This window comes from Staurois parvus, unplaced genomic scaffold, assembly GCF_062004578.1.
Source record: "Staurois parvus isolate SC_StPar_1 unplaced genomic scaffold, SC_StPar_1.0 ptg001165l, whole genome shotgun sequence".
In the NCBI taxonomy this organism is placed as follows: domain Eukaryota; kingdom Metazoa; phylum Chordata; class Amphibia; order Anura; family Ranidae; genus Staurois; species Staurois parvus.
Window position 1 is genome coordinate 150,031 of NW_028318961.1, and position 22,386 is coordinate 172,416.

General features: G+C 48.8%; 1 protein-coding gene across 2 annotated transcripts in view; it reads left to right on the forward strand.

Annotated features, from left to right (window-relative positions):
- LOC149439018 (netrin-1) overlaps window positions 1-22,386 on the forward strand; it is a 177,738-nt gene that overhangs the window by 140,311 nt on the left and 15,041 nt on the right. For both annotated transcript variants that reach the window (XM_089659570.1, XM_089659569.1), the window contains exon 6: window positions 16,892-16,966. In XM_089659570.1, coding sequence (XP_089515696.1) covers window positions 16,892-16,966 — 75 coding nt within the window. The remainder of the gene's footprint in view (window positions 1-16,891; window positions 16,967-22,386) is intronic.

Below are 22,386 nucleotides of genomic sequence, written 5' to 3' on the forward strand. Positions count from 1 at the left end.
GTGTGGCGTTCGATGTGAGCTCGCTCTGTCTCATCAGGAGAATGCAATATTCTGAACACGCCAGCTCGTGTTACGGCTCCTCTCCCAACTTCCATGGAAGACATCTCGCCGATTTCCGCTTGTGTAGGGGCACCCGTAAATGTGCGGTTTTATGCATTTCTTTGCCAATTATCGTCATTGCTTATTATATCCACTGGTGTGCAAGAGTGTCCGTGATGCTGTTTGTATTGTGAGTCAGCTTCGGGGATTAGCCCGGATTTCTAGGACTAGAGGACCATTCGCAGGACTGAGCTTTAGTATTCCAACCCAACGTTTAGCATTCGAATGCAGTACCCCTCCACTGCATGTGTGTGCAGCATTTGTGGTCACTATGAAGCAGCAGGAACAAAAGGGCTCAACAGGGGCGGACTGACAACTCATGGGACCCCCGGGCAATAGGGGATCATGGGGCCCCTGTGTCCTTGCCCACACTCAAAAAATCCTATAAAAAAGGTACCAGGGGCATTTCATGGGGCCCCCTACTGACCACGGGCCCTCGGGCAGTGCCTGAGGGCTCAAATGGTCAGTCCGCCCCTGGGGTTGAATGACGCCATGAAAACGCAACACTTTGCACAGTCTTGGAGACCAATCAATCGTACACCATTTTAGGGTCATAGATAACTTTTTATTTTAGTAGGGGTGGGAGGGGGGGGTTCAGTCTAGGACAGGGGTCTCCAAACTTTCTAAACAAAGGACCAGTTTACTGTCCTTCAGACTTTAGAGGGGTCGGACTGTAGCTGGTGGGAGTGAACATTGCCCTTTTTTTGGTATTCGAGAAATAGTGTCCAGTTATTGGTGTCAGTGAGTGGAATGGTGCTCCATCATTGGTGTCAGTGGGAGGAATAGTGCCCCATCGTTGGTATCAGTGGGAGGAATAGTGCCCCATCGTTGGTGTCAGTGGGAGGAATAGTGCCCCATCGTTGGTGTCAGTGGGAGGAATAGTGCCCCATCGTTGGTGTCAGTGGGAGGAATAGTGCCCCATCGTTGGTGTCAGTGGGAGGAATAGTGCCCCATCATTGGTATCAGTGTAAGGAATAGTGCCCCATCACTGGTGTCAGTGGGAGGAATAGTGCCCCATCACTGGTATCAGTGGGAGGAATAGTGCCCCATCATTGGTATCAGTGGGAGGAATAGTGCCCCATCATTGGTGTCAGTGGGAGGAATAGTGCCCCATCACTGGTGTCAGTGGGAGGAATAGTGCCCCATCATTGGTGTCAGTGGGAGGAATAGTGCCCCATCATTGGTGTCAGTGGAAGGAATAGTGTCTCAACATTGGTGTCAGTGGGAGGAACAGTATCTTATCGTTGGCGTCAGTGAGAGGAACGGTGTCTCATCATTGGTGTCAGTGAAAGGAATATTGTCTCATCATTGGTGTCAGTGAAAGGAATATTGTCTCATCATTGGTGTCAGTGAGAGGAATTATGTGCCGCAAGGGCCAGATAAAGCCAGGCAAAGGGCCACGTCCAGACCCTGGGCTGCAGTTTGGAGACCGCTGGTCTAGGGCACCCAGAGGTGAATAATGAGGTAGCATACACAACACGCAGTGGTGAGGTCTGGGTGGGGTGTAAAGCATGTGTGTAATTACGGTGTACACGGTAACATGGCACAGTCCTTGAACCCACAGAATATGCTTTAATGTTCACCTTTTCAACAATAATGAAAAAGTGACCAAACTCCAACTACCCCGATCAACAGCCAGCATCAGCAGACCATCGCATCCCAGCACCCCTTGCCATTACATACATTCGGCACGGGAGGTGCGTTCTCCATGTTCTACCTGTAAAAAAGCCTTGGTATTAAATCTACAGCAATCCATAAAACTGATTACAAGTTCCCTGGCCAGTTCATCGGTAGCAGATTTCCTTCATTCTATCAACCATCTTCGGATTACTAATTCTAATCTGAGTGAAAGTGGTTGCAATTTTCTAAAAAATTGCTGTTTTGTTTGCTATCTGCCCCAGAAAAATGCCAAGTTGTGAGAAAAACAGGATGGGATCTCCATAGAGAATGAACACACTTCATGCACTGAAAGGAAATCGCTTTGTCTAAACCCTGGGGCCCAACCTGTGGCCCAGAGGACGCATGCAGCCTTTGGCACTCTTTGTGCAGTCCTCGGGGCCCCTGCAGACACGAATCTGTGTTTCCCTATTGCCTTGTAGTAATAGTAATTTCCAGCACACTCATGTAACATGTTTCCAGTCTATGACATAGGTCTCCACTCTCCAGCAAATCCTATAGCATATCCACAGTCTCTGACCATCTCTTGTATCGTGTCTGCAGTCTCTGCCCGTCTCTTGTATCGTGTCCGCAGTCTCTGACCGTCTTTTGTATCGTGTCCGCAGTCTGACCGTCTCCTGTATCGTGTCCGTAGTCTCTGACCGTCTCCTGTATCGTGTCCGCAGTCTCTGAATGTCTCCTGTATCATGTCCGCAGTCTGGCCATCTCCCCTATCATGTCTGCAGTCTCTGAAGGTCTCTTGTATAATGTCCGCAGTCTCTGACTGTCTCCTGTATCACGTCTGCAGTCTGACCGTCTCCTGTATCGTGTCCGTAGTCTCTGACCGTCTCCTGTATCATGTCCGCAGTCTCTGAATGTCTCCTGTATCATGTCCGCAGTCTCTGAATGTCTCCTGTATCATGTCCGCAGTCTCTGAATGTCTCCTGTATCATGTCCGCAGTCTCTGAATGTCTCCTGTATCATGTCCGCAGTCTCTGACCATCTCCTGTATCATGTCCGCAGTCTCTGACCATCTCCTGTATAATGTCCGCAGTCTCTGAATGTCTCCTGTATCATGTCCGCAGTCTCTGAATGTCTCCTGTATCATGTCCGCAGTCTCTGAATGTCTCCTGTATCATGTCCGCAGTCTGGCCGTCTCCTCTATCATGTCCGCAGTCTCTGAATGTCTCCTGTATCATGTCCGCAGTCTCTGAATGTCTCCTGTATCATGTCCGCAGTCTCTGAATGTCTCCTGTATCATGTCCGCAGTCTGGCCGTCTCCTGTATCATGTCCGCAGTCTCTGACCATCTCCTGTATCATGTCCGCAGTCTCTGAATGTCTCCTGTATCATGTCCGCAGTCTCTGAATGTCTCCTGTATCATGTCCGCAGTCTGGCCGTCTCCTCTATCATGTCCGCAGTCTCTGAACATCTCCTGGATCATGTCTGCTGTCTTTGACCTTCTCCTGTATTACATCCCAAGTCTTTGACCATCTCTTGTATCTTGTCCCTAGTCTTTGACTATATCCTATTTGTGTCTGCAGTCTCTGATAATAAATATTTACTGAATTTTATGTGCAGCCCTTTGGTTATATTGTGGGCCGCACATGAGCCTCCCCCCCATATCGAGAAGGTTGACCACCGCTGGTCTAAAAGGACTCAAACACAATCCTGGTTTCTTGAATGCTTCTGGCAGTGTTTGCACAAGACCTTTATTCTCCCTATTTTGGCCATAAATCTCTTCCCATCTTCCCTGACTTTCCACTTTTACAAGCTGAGAGTAAGTCCTCTCTGCCTCAGTGGGTCCCCCCTGACAATGTACACGTATTGATTCTATACATCAATTGGCTTCATACACATTCCAGCACAAAGATCATGAGGGATCACAATGGAGTCCCCCCCACCCCCCCATCTCTCATCGGCCACCCCTGAAGTCCAAAATTCAGCAACGGCTGGCCCAGACAATAGGACAGTCCAGGGGTCTCACGGGGGTTAGATGTTAGGTGGAAGAGACCACCGGAGGTGGAAGGCACAAGACTGTCCATCCATTTAGCATCATTGTCCCGGAGGATTCTCCGCAGCGTATTGTATAGGAAGAACAATGGCTGGTTCTGTGGAGGGCTGAATCCCTCCTTACATTTACTCAGAGCCATTGTCAGGGATATGTATCAATCAGCCGCTTCCTCCTGACAGCAAGTTCTACCTCTTTGTCCTACGGCCATTTCCTGCCAATACGACACGGCCTTCCGTACTCCCATCTAAATTGGATGATTATGCACCCCAAAAAATGTCAAACGTTTAGCAGTGTGCTGGGAAATGTCATGAAAGTGTGAAATGGAACTAGAGAACCGCTCAGCCATCTGTGCACACAGCCGCAATGATGGCGTCCACCAGATCCATAGAGAGGAATATTCCACGCATGTCTACTGACTTTGTCCTCATTTCCTGTCCTTGTGACAACGTTTCTTTTAACCTGTGACCAAAGCAGGCTGTAAATCTCTGGATAATCATTGTCCAGATCTCCTTCAGTCTAAAAGTTTAGATCCCTGATGAAGGTCGTCTATTGAAACCCATGAAACGCGTCGGCCTCGATGGAGAATATTGCACCTAAAAACGTAGTTTGGACTATAAGAATCTCGTGGCGCTCCTTTCTGTGACTTTAAGCTCAGGGACCAGGAGATCTGCTAATTGTTCTATTTCTACACCCAGTTGGGATGACCCCTGACCTCAAGCCCCCCCCCCCCCCCCCACCACCACCACCTCCTGGCTTTTTAGACGTGGCTCAATTTTTTTTTAAATTAATATCAGTAAATATCTCAGATTTTTAATTGTCCTTTTTGTACCTCTCGAGTACACTTGTCATTGTGTCGATATACCAATATGCTGTCCTATATGGTCGGTGTGCACTGCCAGCAGCTTTAAAGGGCTCGCTCACACTTGTCTTGCTCTCTGCATTCAGATCGCTCTTCAGAGAGCATTTGACAGGCAATACAATGCGTCCTCACCACCTACTTTACCACATTGAGCACCGCACTAGCGCGCTGCAGCTTTGTGCATTGCACATGGTTGTGGGATGTTTGCAGAGCTTCCCAATGCACATGAATGGGTCTGTGTTTGGGGGGAGGGGTGCTATGCCACCAAAAGCAACACGGGGCATCATTCCTGTACACCACCACCCCTGCAGCTTTAGGGAGTAGCACTGGGGGAGGAAGATGGTAAGGGGCTGCGCAGTGGCTAAAGGGTTAGCACTTCCGCCTGGCAGCACTAGGATCATTGGTTCCCTGCTGTCTGGGGTTTGCTTTTTCTCCCTGTGTCTGCATGGATTTCCTCCGGGTCTCACAGGTGCCGGAACGCTGAAAGCTCCCTTGGTGTGCGCGGGAATCACAGGTGCACAAACGCTGGAATCTCACTTGGCGTATGCAGGGCTCACAGGTACAGGAATGCTGAAATCTCAATTGGCGTATGCGAGGCTCACAGGTGCACGAATGCCCGAAGCTCACTTGGCGTATGTGGGGCTCGCAGGTGCACGAACGCCCGAAGCTCACTTGGCGTATGCGGGGCTCGCAGGTGTACGAACGCTGGAATCTCACTTGGCGTATGCGGGGCTCGCAGGTGTACGAACGCTGGAATCTCACTTGGCGTATGCGGGGCTCGCAGGTGCACGAACGCCGGAATCTCACTTGGCGTATGCGGGGCTCGCAGGTGTACGAACGCTGGAATCTCACTTGGGGTATGCGGGGCTCGCAGGTGCACGAACGCCCGAAGCTCACTTGGCGTATGCGGGGCTCGCAGGTGTACGAACGCTGGAATCTCACTTGGGGTATGCGGGGCTCGCAGGTGCACGAACGCCCGAAGCTCACTTGGCGTATGCGGGGCTCACAGGTGCACGAACGCCTGAAGCTCACTTGGCGTATGCGGGGCTCGCAGGTGTACGAACGCTGGCATCTCACTTTGGGTATGCGGGGCTCACACGTGCACGAACACTGGAATCTCGTTTGGCATATGCCGGGCTCACAGGTGCACGAACGCCTGAAGCTCACTTGGCGTATGCGGGGTTCGCAGGTGCATGAACGCCCGAAGCTCACTTGGCGTATGCGGGGCTCGCAGGTGCACGAACGCCCGAAGCTCCAGCGGAACATGAAGATTCAAAGATACAAACTCTGGAGACACGGTGCTCAGCCACTATTGGAATACTGAGCCACATATTCACTGGTGCTACAAAGTTGAACTCCAGGTATAATGTTTGTTCCAACTGGGCACAATGTAAGTATTCATATCTCATATCTGAGGGAAGGCTCAGGAAGCTGTAAAACACGGCGCACAAGTACAGCTGCTCCAGAGCTTAGTAAATGATGTGACAAAGAATACAAAATCACATGCAAGAAAAATTAAAAAAAAAAACATTTTGGTTGCACATGATTGGATGATGGAATTCAACAGCCCCTCCCTCCATTTACTGAACTCCGGAGCAACTGTACTTGCAAAGTGCTCAGTCTGTTTGCCTTTAGTACATCCACCCCATAGTGACTTTCCAGTATAAGGATGTGTTCACAAGAGCTACAAAGTAACCGTTCTCTGAATTCACTTTCATCAAATAGTAACAAGATGCTGATTCACATATTCAAAAAAAGGTGGATTCCTTTAAATTTCACATATTCAAAAAAAGGTGGATTCCTTTAAATTTCACATATTAAAAAAAAGGTGGATTCCTTTAAATTTCACAAATTAAAAAAAAGGTGGATTCCTTTAAATTTCCCTTCAACTGTTTTTTTTTAAAGTGATGGTCAATTAGCCGCAGCTAATGATGATTTTCTCATTCTTAGAGCGGCGCGGTCATATTTTTCCTGCTCCATCAAACTCCAACCTCCCAGCTAGGAGGGGGGAGGACTGGGGGGAGACCCGTAAACAATAATGAGGCCTAATCTAATTACGTGGTTTATTTGTGCTGATTTGTCTCCCAATCAATCTTGCTCAAGCAGAATAATAGGCAGTTAATGTGCACTGAGCTGAACTCGGCTTGTTGCTGAGCCGCGGGGTTAATGGGAGGCGTTGGCTCCGATGGGGGGCAGTCAGCCGCTATTGGGAAGGGGGGGGGGGTACGCGGGGCTAATTGAGCAAGGTGCCGAGAGACGGTGACACGGGCCTTTCAGACGGTGGAAAACCTGCGACCGACCTCCCGGAGGAGCTGGTAGCAGCCAGTGAAGTATACTAATTATCTTGGCATCGGCGTGAAAATAAAAATAAGGCCAAAAGAGCAGGCGCTGGCACGGGGAGCGCAATAATTCACACTGAACTTTAGGCTTCGTTGGCTGTAAATAAACGCTTTGCCATCTTGAATGGAGGTATTATTACTCTTATAAACGGCTGCCAATAGATTGTGTCAGGGACGGGACCGCTACCGCACAGGAACGCGTGCTGCGTTCGCGCTAGATCTGATTTTTTAACCTTGCTGGGTCCAGGCCGAGGTGGGAGTGTTGCACAGAGCAAACCTATTGGATTTTTGTGTGTTGTACCCTCTGCTAGGTTCGGAGTGTTAGGGGAAGAAGCAGCGCAAGGAGCCAATCAGTTCACGTGCTGACAAGACGTATGCTGACTGGAGGGGAGTGCAGAGTGATGAGCATGCCACTGTGCTGCTTTTCCTTTCACAGGTTAAGGGTCCTGTCCAGGATAACCTGGGCTCAGAGGATGTAGGTTGATGTAGGAGGAATCTAGGAGCAGGATTAAAAGTACTGCAAGAGAAATCTCTGGATTGAAGGTGAACATTGCAGCTGATCTTTTATTGGGCTGTTCATTTATATCATATTATTTTTGGCTTTTGTGGGCTGGACCAGTCATAGGCACAGGTACCGTATCTACAAGTTACAGAAGGTCACAAGCGACTGTAAACAAAGCGTCGGGTAACGGTCGTTCCTTGACCTGAATGACAATTTTTTGATGCTGAATTCATTTATATGTTGCTTTGGCAGTTCACACTGCTGCAACTCGCACCACAAAGTCACATGACAAGTCAAAACTCATTCATTTCAATTGGTGCGGTCTTAGTCAATGCGACGCAATGACAAAAAAAAAGTTCCTGCACTACTTTGCTGCCACAGACTGCAATGTTAAAACACAAAAGTTGCACGCAAGTCGCATGACTTTGGGGTGGCAGCAGTGTGAACCGAGCCTTGGAGCTGACCTTCACCCTAAAGTGCCATGTTACCCTTTGAATTGGTGCAACCGATTTGTGCTGTAAAGCAGCACTTACGTATTTATCACCTAGGTTAGAATTATGTTTTTGCCCCCAACCCTCCTGCGCATTTGCAGATGTACTGCAGGGCTTCAGGTCCCCACCGAGCCTTGCAGCACGTCTGCGCGCGTGTAGGGTTCCCTTGAGCATCTGCGCGCGGGTAGGGTTCCCCTGAACATCTGCGCGCGGGTAGGGTTCCCCTGAACATCTGCGCGCGGGTAGGGTTCCCCTGAACATCTGCGCGCGGGTAGGGTTCCCCTGAACATCTGCGCGCGTGTGAGTTCCCCTGAACATCTGCGCGCGTGTAGGGTTCCCCTGAGCATCTCTGCGCACGCAGGGTTCCCCTGAGCATCTCTGCGCACGCAGGGTTCCCCTGAGCATCTCTGCGCACGCAGGGTTCACCTGAGCATCTGCGCGCGGGTAGGGTTCCCCTGAGCATCTGCGCGCGCGTAGGGTTCCCCTGAACATCTGCGCGCGCGTAGGGTTCCCCTGAGCATCTGCGCGCGCGTAGGGTTCCCCTGAGCATCTGCGCGCGCGTAGGGTTCCCCTGAACATCTGCGCGCGCGTAGGGTTCCCCTGAACATCTGCGCGCGCGTAGGGTTCCCCTGAACATCTGCGCGCGCGTAGGGTTCCCCTGAACATCTGCGCGCGCGTAGGGTTCCCTTGAACATCTGCGCGCGCGTAGGGTTCACCTGAACATCTGCGCACACGTAGGGTTTCCCGTGCATACGCAAAAACGACTATTAAGAAAGTACCATACTGTTGCTGTCTTTGCGCATGCGAGGTAAATCACTGCCATGTGTGGATGGGCTCTGCCAGATCCCAAAGGTAGAATCCTTTGGCACATCTGCGTACGTGCCATAATTGGAGGCGCCTGAGGGGGCGGAGCTACTGCAACAAGGACTGAAGGTGCTCACACACTTTCGGTTGTATTGTGAGATCTATAATAATTTCCGAATTTTGCAGTCAAAGAAAAAGCGGAAGGTTTTCTCTAAGATACACCAACTCCAAGGTGGGCGCACATGGGCAATGTGCTGCAAAAATTGCCAGCGCCCAACTACTAATCATGTTTGACTATGGCCAATGTAAGCGGCGTTGTCATGCCGCGAGCCTAAAGGTTGTAATTGGATCCATAGAGACTTTTCGTGATCAGCCCGCACTTGATTTTGATACAAAAACTTGATTTTTTTTTTCTGTGAAATATCTCACCGAATGGTGTATTGGACACAATCTCTGTGTGAGCGTCGCAGCAGACCAATCAGGCTGAGGCCTATTGTGATATAAAAAGATTGTTTGACACGACGAACCTGTGGGGCATGCATGAGGTGTCTCTATGGCAACTTCAAACTTGCGGGCGGAATTACAGGCCCGTGCGAATAACACATTGCCTTTCACCAAGGTCCTCTAGTCTCCCCCTGACAGAAATGACCAGTTCTGCCCCCACTGCCTTCCACATCCACTAACATCTATTTAAAGCCCTTCGAATCAGATGTCTGTGAGAGCCGAGGAACGGTCTCTCTAAAGCCATTATCCCTCCGTTGTTTGTGACCTGCCGGAACACGTAGATATCTGTTTGCTAAGACTGGTCCAGTCCATAAACTCAGGCAAAGCCAGCGGCTTGTGAATTGCTTTCCATTTGGCCCATATAGACTTTTCTTGGACCAAGTGGGTGATGGGTGGGCCATGCTGGGCTTCCCAAAGAAGGGGGGGATAAGCATTTTCGACCATAAAAAAAAATATCACTTTTTATGGACTTGATCTTTCGCTTTCCCATGGAGAAGAGGGCACAGGATTATCACCAGGCACAATTTTAGATTTTTTCAGGTATTTACCAAAACATATTCAAGCTATAGTTATATAATGGATATGGGCTGAAAGTGCGCACTCTCGGGTTTAATTTGAGGGTATGTACATCCAAATAGGAGGAAGGGTTTAGGAATTACAGCTCTTAAGAGTAGCCATCCCCTCTTTTTCAAGGGACCAAAAGTAATTGGACAATTGAATCAAAAGCTGTTTCATGGCCAGGTGTGGGCTACTCCTTTGTTATTTCTTCATCAATTAAGCAGGTGAAAGGTCTGGAGTTGATTCTAAGTGTGGTATTTGCATTTGGAATCTATTGCTGTGAACCTACATCATGCGTTCAAAAGAGCGGTCCATGCAAGTGAAATAGGCCATTGTAAGACTTCAAAAATAAAACAAATCCATCACAGACATAGCAGCAACATTAGGAGTGGACAAAACAGCAGTTTGGTACATTCTGAGGAAAGAAGAACGCACTGGTGAGCTCCGCAACATAAAAAGGCATGGACATCCACGGAAGACAACAGTGGTGGGTGATCGCAGGATCCTCTCTATGGTGAAGAAAAACCCATTCACAATATCCAGACAAGTGAAGGACACTCTCCAGTAAGTATGAGTATCATTTTCAAAGTCTACAATCAAGAGAAGACTTCACGAGAGCAAATACAGAGGGTTCACCACAAGGTGCAAATACAGAGGGTTCACCACAAGGTGCAAACCATTCATAATCCTGAAGAATAGAAAAGCCAGATTAGACTTTGCCAAAAAACATCTAAAAAAGCCGGACCAGTTCTGGAAAAGCATTCTTTGGACAGATGAAATGAAAATGAATCTGTACCAGAATGACGGGAAGAAAAAAGTGTGGAGAAGGCTTGGAACAGCTCATGATCCAAAGCACACAACATCATCTGTAAAACATGATGGAGGCAGTGTGATGGCATGGGCATGCATGGCTTCCAGTGGCACTGGGTCATTGGTGGTTATTGATGATGTGACAGAAGACAGAAGCAGCCGGATGAATTCTGCCGTGTTTACAGATATAATGTCAGCCCAGATTCAGCCAAATGCAGCAAAGGTGATTGGATGGCACTTCACAGTACAGATGGACAATGATCCAAAATACACTGCAAAAGCAACCCAGGAGCTTTTGAAGGAAAAGAAGTGGAATATTCTGCTATGGCCGAGTTAATCACCTGATCTCAACCCAATTGAGCATGCATTTCACTTACTGAAGGCAAAACTAAAGGCAGAAAGACCCACAAACAACTGAAGACAGCTGCAGTTAGAGCCTGGCAAAGCATCAGAAAGAAGGAAACCCAGTCTTTGGTCATGTCCATGGGTTCCAGACTTCAGGCAAAGCATCAGAAAGGAGGAAACCCAGTCCTTGGTCATGTCCGTGGGGTTCCAGACTTCAGGCAAAGCATCAGAAAGGAGGAAACCCAGTCTTTGGTCATGTCCATGGGTTCCAGACTTCAGGCAAAGCATCAGAAAGGAGGAAACCCAGTCCTTGGTCATGTCCATGGGTTCCAGACTTCAGGCAAAGCATCAGAAAGCAGGAAACCCAGTCTTTGGTCATGTCCATGGGTTCCAGACTTCAGGCAAAGCTTCAGAAAGCAGGAAACCCAGTCTTTGGTCATGTCCATGGGTTCCAGACTTCAGGCAGTCATTGCCAGTAAAGGATTCTCAACAAAATATTACAAATGAACATTTTATTTATGATTATATTCATTTGTCCAATTACATTTGAGCCCCTGAAAATGGAGGGACTGTGTATAAAAATGGTTGCAGTTCCTAAAATTTGTACTTGATATTTATGTTCAACCCCTTGAATGAAAGCTGAAAGTCTGCACTTCAAATTCATTTGGATTGTTTCATTTTAATTTATTCTGATGGCATTCAGAGCCAAAAGTATGAAAACTGTGCCTGTGTCCAAAAATATTTGAACCTAACTGTACGTCTAGTTGCAGAGATGTTTGACCCAGAGGAAACAAGTTCAAGATCAAGCCAGCATTTCCCTGGGAGACTTCTGCAGTTGTCAGTCTGAAATTCCACCCTTCACTTCCGACCCTACTGTGAGAAAGGGTGGGAACTCATTTTTTAGTGACTGTCTGTGTTCCCCACCAGGGATAATTCCCCCCACTTTCTGCTATGGCACCAGGACTGGAAGCAGAAAGAATCTCTCCAGGAGTGCCAGGTTTTTGTAGTCATATGTTGTCACCAGGGAAGGAATTGGTGGGCCATCTCTGCAAGGACATGGCAGTGTTTCTACTCCATTGCAGAAGAAAAAAGAAATCACACACACAATCTATTGGTCTTCCACCACCTAATTTATGAACTATCTTCCTCACTGTCAGCAGCTTCACAGCCGCCTCCATCGTGAAATGTTCTATTCATCATCTCCTGCTGCCCCATGACATGCTGCTGAAATATGTGAGGTCTCCTCAGAAGAGCAATGGCCTTGTCTTTCATCCCTTAATCGTCTTATGAGCTGGAAAACCATTCCTGATAATATACTTTGTGCCTCGTTTGTCACTCCTGGATTCCCTCCCTCACACTTCTAAACCTCTACATCCCCCTTGCACTTTTATCTACATTTATCCTAAATCCAAGTCATTGGGGGAGATTTACTAAAGCTGGAGAGTGCAAAATCTGGTGCAGCTGTGCATGGTGGCCGATCAACTTCTAACTTCACTACTGCTAGTACTGCTTTGACAAAACCTGGAAGCGGATTGATTTCTGTGCACAACTGCACCAAATTTTGCACGCTCCAGGCTTAGTAAATCCCCTCCCCCCCCCCCCCCCCCCCGTTGACTCATTTTGTCGATTGGAGATTCACAGCTTTTGTATGCATCAAGTTCAACCTTTCCAAAAATTTCAGAACTGACCAATAATCTAAGATTAGTCCAGAATACTTGATTTTGTATGGGGCTGCAATGGTTGTCCACATTTCATGGCTGAACTGAAACATTTCAGTTTATCATGTACAACAGTTTGTAACTTATATACAATAAAAATTAAGCATTGAAAAATCAGCTTTCAGGTCTAAAGCCAGGATGGGAACATTCGGTCCATTGCATTCATTTGGAATGAAATGCATAGTTTTTGGTAACCTGGATTGCTATACCACCACCCCAACCTTTGACTTCTAAGTAATTAAAAAATGTTCCATAAGATGCTGGAATAGTAAGTGTCCCATCTCCAACCTTCCTGTGGTAGTCCTGGGTGAAACCACACAGCCTGGCCCCTGAGCTCATCCCCAAACGCCATTCATCACTTGAATCCATAATATTCCCATCTCAACTTCAACTGTTCAAAAAAGTACATCACCTTCTCTCTCCATTGAGACCCCAGTCTGGTTTACAGCTGATAAAGACTACCCCACCTCACATCATTTAACAGAATTTCAGGGTACACTTACGAAGGAAAAGGTGTAGAAGCTGTTATCTCTGTTATCTGTGATATTCTCATTAATCCAAGTCATGGTATATCAAGTAATACATGGCTCAAAGAAATAAAAGGAACACTTTGAAAACCCATCAGATCTGAATAAAGAAAAATCTCCTGCTGGATCTCTATACTGATATGGACGGGGTGATGTGTTAGGAATGTAAGGATGCTCCATCGTTTGATGGAAATGAAAATGATCGACCTACAGAGGACTGCATTCAAAGACACCCCGAAAAGCAAAGTGAAAAAATTATGCATCAGGCGAGTCCATTTGGCTGAAATGTCATTGCAGCAACTCAGAATGGTCGTCAGTAGTTTGTATGGCCCCCACGTGCTTGTATGCATGCCTGACAACGTCGGGGGAGGCTCCTAATGAGATGATGGATGGTGTCCTGGGGGATTTCCTTCCAGATCTGGACCAGGGCATCACTGAGCTCCTGGACAGTCTGAGGTGCAACCTGGCAGCATCGGATGGACCAAAACATGGCATCCCAGAGGTGTTCTATTGGATTTAGGTCAGGCGAGCGTGGGGGCCATTCAATGTATCAAGGTATCAATTCCTTCATCCTCCAGGAACTGCCTGCATACTCTTGTCACATGAGGCCGGGCATTGTCCTGCACCAGGAGGAACCCAGGACCCACTGCACCAGGTTGGGTCTGACAATGGGTCCAAGGATTTCATCCCGATACCTAATGGCAGTCAGGATGCCATTGTCTAGCCTGTAGAAGTCTGTGCGTCCCTCCATGGATATGCCTCCCCAGACCATCACTGGCCCACCACCAAAACAGTCATGCTGAACCATGTTACAGGCAGCAGAACGTTCTCCGCGGCTTCTCCAGACCCTTTCATGTCTGTCACATGTGCTCAGGGTGAACCTGCTCTCATCTGTGAAAAGCACAGGGCGCCAGTGGTGGACCAATCCTGGTGTTCAATGGCAAATGCCAATCGAGCTCTATGGTGCTGGGCAGTGAGCACAGGGCTCACTAGAGGACGTCAGGCCCTCAGGCCACCCTCATGAAGTCTGTTTCTGATTGTTTGGTCAGAGACATTCACACCAGTGACCTGCTGGAGGTCATTTTGTATGGCTCTGGCAGTGCTCATTCTGGTCCTCCTTGCACAAAGGAGCAGATACCGGTCCTGTTGATGGATTAAGGACCTTCTACGGCCCTGTCCAGCTCTCCTAGAGTAACTGCCTGTCTCCTGGAATCTCCTCCTTGCTCTTCAGACTGTGCTGGGAGACGCATTAAACCTTCTGGCAATGGCAGGTATTGATGTGCCATTCTGGAGGAGCTGGACAGCCTGTGCAACCTCTGTAGGTTCCAGGTATGGCCTCATGCTACTAGTAATGACACTGACCCTAGCCAAATGCAAAATTAGTGAAAAACAGTCAGATACGATGAGTAGGGAAAAAAATGTCACCTGTAAAACCATTCCCGTTTTGGGAGTCGTCTCCTTGTTACCCATCTAGTGCACCTCTTGTTAATTTCATTAACACCAAATCAGCTGAAACTGATTAACAGCCCCCTCTGCTACTTACCTGACCAGATCAATATCCCAGGAGTTTCAGTGACTTGATGCTATACTTTTTTTGCACAGTGTATGTTGATTATATTCAACTGGACTTTGTCTATAATGTTGAAGAGGTTCCATAGCTCATCCAAGCCACTTCCTCAGTTCTAATGTGTGCCAGTAAAATACCTCCCCATTTATATCCACACAGGTAGAACCTGCCACACTTCCATGGTGATTGGATTGAGGTGTCCGTCCTGCTGGTGTGGATATGCTGGGGTATCTACTTATTATTAGACACTCATTAGAAATGAAGAAGTGACTTGGGTAGGCTACAAATCCAGTTCAACGTGACTAAATGCTACTAGCTGTAAAGGTTGTTATTTTTACTTTAAAAATGCTTCAGTTTATTATAGGATTAGGTAGATGAGACCTTCAGTAGATGGAACACTACTTGTAGAGTTCCTTGTAGATTTATATACTTATTTGAGTTTGGTGAGCCTGCTCTGGTGGTCCAACGAGTAGCTGCTACAGGACTGGGAATATTCTCCCACAAGTTTTCTTCTATAAACATCCACTACTGTGCCTTCTAACACTTACAGCATCCATCATCAACCAGGTTTCTGTGGAACCCTAAGGTTGCTCCAGAACAGGGGTCTCCAAACTTTCTAAGCAAAGGGCCAGTTTACCATCCTTCAGACTGTGGTTGGTAGGAGAAGAAAATGCCCTGCCATCAATAGGAGTAAGCAATACCTCATCATTGGTTTTAATGGGAGGAATAATGCCCCATTGTTGGTGTCAGTGGGAGGAATAGTGCCCTATCATTGGTGTCAGTGGGAGGAATAGTGCCCCATCATTGGTATCACTGGGAGGAATAGTGCCCCATCATTGGTGTCAGCGGGAGGAATAGTGTCCCATCATTGGTGTCAGTGGGAGGAATAGTGCCCCATCATTGGTGTCAGTGGGAGGAATAGTGCCCCATTGTTGGTATCAGTTGGAGGAATAGTGCCCCATTGTTGGTGTCAGTTGGAGGAATAGTGCCCCATCATTGGTGTCAGTTGGAGGAATAGTGCCCCATTGTTGGTGCCAGTTGGAGGAATAGTGCCCCAATATTGCACAAAAAAATTAAATATACTTGATCCTTCTAGGTCACAAATGTATTTGTTATATATCTTTTTAAATAGGGGAGGGAGCATACCACATAGGCAGCAATTAAAAAAAATACTTTTATACAATGGTTACAAATGTGATTTGGGTAGAGGTATTGAGCTAAATCCATTTTTCCATTTTGAAATTACTGCCCCATCATTGGCATCAGTGGGAAGAATAATGCCCCAAGAGCCCGGATAAAGACAAGCAAAGGGCCACATTTGGCCCCCGGAGACCACTGCTCCAGAAGTTACTATGGGTTCCATGAGCTGTGGCTGAAATACTTCCAAATTATTGGTGCCTGCATAGTTCGGAAGCCAAAGCCACGTAACAGAGCCAGTGACCGTCTGGCTACCAGTTCTTCTTTCTGGCCCAAAATTGAAGTCATTTTTTCCAATGGCCAGCAATAAGCTTTTTTTTTGTAGAAGGGGTTTCCTGAGACTTGAAAATTATTTCAAGAGTTCCTTAGAAGAGGTTGAGAAAGGCTGACCTACATCGAAGATGTCCCACTCTTGGGAAATCACTAACCTGCATACCACATTTAGCAAAACCCAGCATTGTATGAGGTTGGGGCTTGTTCCTGATATACAAATGCACATCAGTCTTTATAGTTTCTTTCACAAAAACCATTTTATTTTCCTTTATAGCACCTGACCAGATTAAACCAGAACTGGAATAAAGGAATGCTAACTTTACATTTGTTGTTCAGAAATATTTTATTGTGTGAGCAGAGAAGTGTCCAGGTGACGTCTCCCAGAACAAACTGCTGGCCTCCAACATCTGTATCTCTGATTTGAAGTATAACTAAGGGTGCGATCTAAAAAGAATCAAATGCTCAATCGAGCTACTGCTAAATAGTAAAAGTAAACAAATAATCAATAGCAAGATAAATATTCTGCTACTTCTGGTCTTTATTCGACTCGCTAGTGTTGGCTTTCAGTATTTTTGGAGACTTGGAGGTTTGCTAACGAACTATAAACTTTTTTTTTTTTTCTTCACTAGATTGTGAGACGTACTGCAAGGCATCCAAAGGAAAGCTGAAGATCAACATGAAAAAGTACTGCAAGAAAGATTACGGTGAGTTGCCGGGACCTAGAACGGGTCTCTAAGACAAGATTCAGAAACAAGTAAAAGAGCGATTAATACCATTGATGGCTTAATGTGGGAATGTTTCAACAGGTAGGAGCGATATTTTCTGGGGCACGGCCCATGTCCAACAATCTCAGTGCAAATGAGACAGGAAGGCAGTTTGCTTTCCTCCACTTTCGTAGACTTCACCACGCAGACATGCACAATTGCAGCTTAAAGTGGACCTTTCTGTAACTTTGCATGAACAAATTCCTGACGTGTCACAATATGTAGCACCAGTATCATTTATTAGGAAAGCTTCACCTTTTATCATGCTTAGGCTGAGATGATGTCATTAGTCTGCTGCAGGCAGGAGGAAGCATTTTCTCAGTCTCTTCTCCTCTAGTGATCAGACTGCAACATTGTAAGTTTGTAGCAAGTCACAAGGCTAGGGCCCTTTCATACGAGAGATCTGATCAGGTTCGCCCGTCAATTGTTCAGGTGGATACGTTTGGAAGGTCCATGCATTCCTATGCGCTGGTGGGTATAAATGGACTTGTGTCCCTGTACATCCACCTACTTCTGGGTCCTATCAGGCCCGCAAAAAAATGGAGGAGGAATGTCTTGTCCTCTATTTGGGCAGACCGGATCAGAGGCAACCGGGTGTAAATGGTCTGTTTACTCCTGGACACCCATAGTGTTCACCCCTGGACGCCCATAGCGTTTACCCCTGGATGCCCATAGTGTTTACCCCTGGACGCCCAAAGCGTTTACCCCTGGACGCCCAAAGCGTTCACCCCTGGACGCCCAAAGCGTTTACCCCTGGATGCCCATAGTGTTTACCCCTGGACGCCCAAAGCGTTTACCCCTGGATGCCCATAGTGTTCACCCCTGGACGCCCATAGCGTTTACCCCTGGATGCCCATAGCGTTCACCCCTGGACGCCCATAGCGTTCACCCCTGGACGCCCAAAGCGTTTACCGCTGGACGCCCATAGCGTTCACCCCTGGACGCCCAAAGCGTTTACCCCTGGACGCCCATAGCGTTCACCCCTGGACGCCCAAAGCGTTTACCCCTGGACGCCCATAGTGTTCACCCCTGGACGCCCAAAGCGTTTACCCCTGAACGCCCATAGAGTTCACCCCTGGACGCCCAAAGCGTTTACCCCCTGGACGCCCATAGCGTTCACCCCTGGACGCCCATAGCGTTCACCCCTGGACGCCCATAGCGTTCACCCCTGGACTCCCATAGCGTTCACCCCTGGACTCCCATAGCGTTCACCCCTGGACGCCCATAGCGTTTACTCCTGGACGCCCATAGCGTTTACTCCTGGACGCCCATAGAGTAGAACTTATGTCCCTGTACATCCACCTACTTCTGGGTCCGATCAGGCCCGCAAAAAAATGGAGGAGGAATGTGTCAGACATTCTATTTGGGCAGACCGGATCAGACCGGAGCAGCTGGGTGTAAATGGTCTGTTTACTCCTGGACGCCCATAGTGTTTACCCCTGGATGCCCATAGCGTTCACCCCCAGACGCCCATAGCGTTCACCCCCAGACGCCCATAGCGTTCACCCCCAGACGCCCATAGCGTTCACCCCCAGACGCCCATAGCGTTCACCCCCAGACGCCCATAGCGTTCACCCCCAGACGCCCATAGCGTTCACCCCCGGACGCCCATAGCGTTCACCCCCGGACGCCCATAGCGTTCACCCCCGGACGCCCATAGCGTTCACCCCTGGACGCCCATAGAGTAGAACAGGGTCTGTCCATATCTGGCTGAAACTGAGCGGACAGGGATCTGTCATTCACCTGCTCTGCTCCGATCAGCAGGGGATCAGCACACAGGTCCCCTGCTGATTGGAAAGGAAGACGCCCGTGTGAAAGGGCCCTAAAGCTTGGTACACATATGTGCGGGTGGTGCCGCTGCGGATCTGCGCGAAAATCCGTGCAGTCGCATCACCTGCAAAGAGGAATGCGGGCCCGCGGTTGGATGTCATTAGTTCTAATGGCACGCCGCCCACAATGGAAATCGCAACCGTACTGAGGACTGAGGTTCCCGTGCGGGCTGCGGTTTCATAAGAAGTGCAGGGACTTCTTCCCTGCATGTCACGGGGCACGGGTGTCCATTCAAATGAATGGGCTCTCGTGCCCGTGCAAAATGCGGCCCGCATGGCCACATAGATGTGAACCAGGGCTAAGAGGCTGTAGCAAAGTGAGGAACGTCCCATGCACCAGGATTTATGGATTTGCGTCATCCATAAGCCGGCTTCTCAGTCCAGGAAGTAGATGGCAACCTTGGATGATGCCTGAACAACAAAGACTGTAATCTCTGAGTGGTAATAAATACCTGGAAGTCCTCCACTTAACATAAAAACCATATCTGATGACAGGTCCTCTTTAACACAGCGAAGTGATGGAAATGCCAGGCGGTGTCTGTAGGGGAGTGGGAACCGCACACATTTGTGAATTTCAGCAGCGGCTCTTTCACATAATGTCACTTCTTTTTTTTGGTTCAGCGGGTCGCTATACTCAAAACAAAACAAAACAAAAAAAAAGTAAAACCTTTCCCGATGAATAATTAGTATTGGTTTATAGAACGGCACATTGAGGTTTTAAACTAGTTTTCAAAAAACAAGACCGCGGCGGAATTTGCATGCTAATTGGTGTTAAAGGGGGTATTCTGATGGCCAATGTAGAAGAAAGGGGTATTATGGGTGAAAACAAAACCTTGGCCACATTCAATGAGTGCCCTACTTAGCATGTCTCTAGAATTCTCCTAACGCGCTTTGGCTTTGCTGTGGAGACATCTTTTTCTTTTTCTTTCTTTTTTTCTCAATGATTTTGGATGTGATAAGTCGAGCAATGAGCCTCGTCCGGCGGTTATGAGTTTTTGCGTGCGGCCAGATGAGCGTGAACCTGCTCTTTTGCCCTCTGCGCGGTGAATTGTAATCTGTCGTTGGCCTCTCCGCTGGGGCATGGGGTTTCTGGAAAGCGCAGCGGGCACCGGAGACGAGTGTTTGGTTTCTCCCGCTGCGTCTCCTGCCCTTTGCCTCCCTCCTCGGGCGCAGATGAGAAGACCCAGCTTCTCTGTACCAGGCCTTGGCCCGCCGCCACCACGTCCTGACAAGGAAAACCGCCTGCGTCCTGCGCGGCGGCAGAAAGTGGAGAGGAATAAGGGGAGGGGGGGAAATAAACCCCTGACATATCGCATTCTGCCGCCCCGCGGGGGTGCTTGACAATCGTCAAATGGGCATCTGAGGGACGCCTGCTGCTCCTTTTAATACGTCCGCTCACTTACAAACTGCAGCTATTTCACCTCAGCGTGAGGGCTGCGTTCCGGCTTAATCCGCCGGTGTCTGATCTCTGTGGCTTGGAAGGGCACGGCTTTGTATGGAGGGGAAACGGGGGCTGCCAACTTTCCCAGCGAGCCAGGGGAGGGGGGGTGCCGCAATAGATACAAGCAATGTCTCAAAGTGGCAGAAGAGATGTGAGTTAGGGACCGCATAGGGACCATGGAAGGGACAATACAGTGACTACAGAGAGGACAGCATAGGGACCATGGAGGGGACAATACAGTGACTACAGAGAGGACCGCATAGGGACCATGGAGGGGACAATACAGTGACTACAGAGAGGACAGCATAGGGACCATGGAGGGGACAATACAGTGACTACAGAGAGGACCGCATAGGGACCATGGAGGGGACAATACAGTGACTACAGAGAGGACAGCATAGGGACCATGGAGGGGACAATACAGTGACTACAGAGAGGACAGCATAGGGACCATGGAAGGGACAATACAGTGACTACAGAGAGGACCGCATAGGGACCATGGAAGGGACAATACAGTGACTACAGAGAGGACCGCATAGGGACCATGGAAGGGACAATACAGTGACTACAGAGAGGACCGCATAGGGACCATGGAGGGGACAATACAGTGACTACAGAGAGGACAGCATAGGGACCATGGAGGGGACAATAGAGGGGAAAGCATAGGAACCACGGAGGGGACAGCTCAGGGACCATGGAGGGGAAAGCATGGAGACAGCTCATGGACCATAGAGGGGACAATACGGTGGCTACAGGAAGGACAGCATAGAGACCGTGGAGGGGACAGCTCAGGGACCATGGAGGGGACAATAAAGGGGAAAGCATAGGAACCACAGAGGTGACAGCTCAGGAACCGTTGCAGGGACAATAAAGTAGCAATAGAAGGAAAAGCATAGGAACCGCGGAGTTGACAGCTCAGGGACCATGGAAGGGAAAGCATGGAGACAGCTCAGGAACCATGGAGGGGACATTACAGTGGCTACGGAGAGGACAGCATAGGGACTGTGGAGGGGACAGCTCAGGGACCAAGGAGGGGAAAGCATGGGGACAGCTCAGGGACCATGGAGGGGACAATACAGTGGCTACAGAGAGGACAGCATAGGGACCATGGAGGGGATAGCTCAGGGAACATGGAGGGGAAAGCATGGGGACAGCATTGGGACCATGGAGGGGACAATACAGAGGCCACAGAGAGGAGAGCATAGGGACAGCTCAGGAACCACGGAGGGGACAATACAGTGGCAACAGAGAGGAGAGCATAGGGACCGCAGAGAGGACAGCTCAGGGACCACAGAGAGGAGAGCATAAGGACCACAGAGGAGACAGCTCAGGGACTATGGAGGGGGCAGCTCAGGGGATAGAACAGGAACCACGGAGGGGACAATACAGAGGCCACAGAGATGAGATCATAGGGGCTACAGAGGGAAAGGCTCAGGGACCATGCAGGAGACAACTCAGTGACCACAGCGAGGATAGCATAAGGACCACAGAGGGGACACCACAGGGACCATGGAGGGGACAGCACAGGGACCATGGAGGGGACAATACAGTGGCTACAGAGGGGACAGCTCAGGGACCACGGAGGGGACAACATAGAGATAGTATAGAATCTGTGGAGGGGACCACACAGGGACCACCGTTGCATGGTCAGGATGATGCCACTGATGGGCACAGCATGATGATGCCAGCCGGTGCCACTTGAAGGCCTTCATCTCTTTGGAGGTTGGGGCTTTTAGGGCCTATTTACAATGTCATTTCAGCCGGTGATCCTCCAGCAACACATTTCCTGTCCTGGGGGGCCCACATATTCTTATCACCCTAGGCTGCTCTTTTGATTTGTACTACAAGCATGTCCTCCTCTCCATTACATGGGTGGGGTGGGGGGATTTGTTTGGAGGGAAGATAACATAGATCACATGTATGTATACAGCGCCAACAACGTACGCAGTGCTTCAAGCGGGCCATATGCATATGGAAATTCAGCGTTTTCAGCAAGAACTGGCCAAATTTCGATCTACCTATGGCCAGGCTGGTTGTATTGAAGTTGGTCTAACGATCGACTTCAGTACAATCAGCCTGTCTGTGTTTTT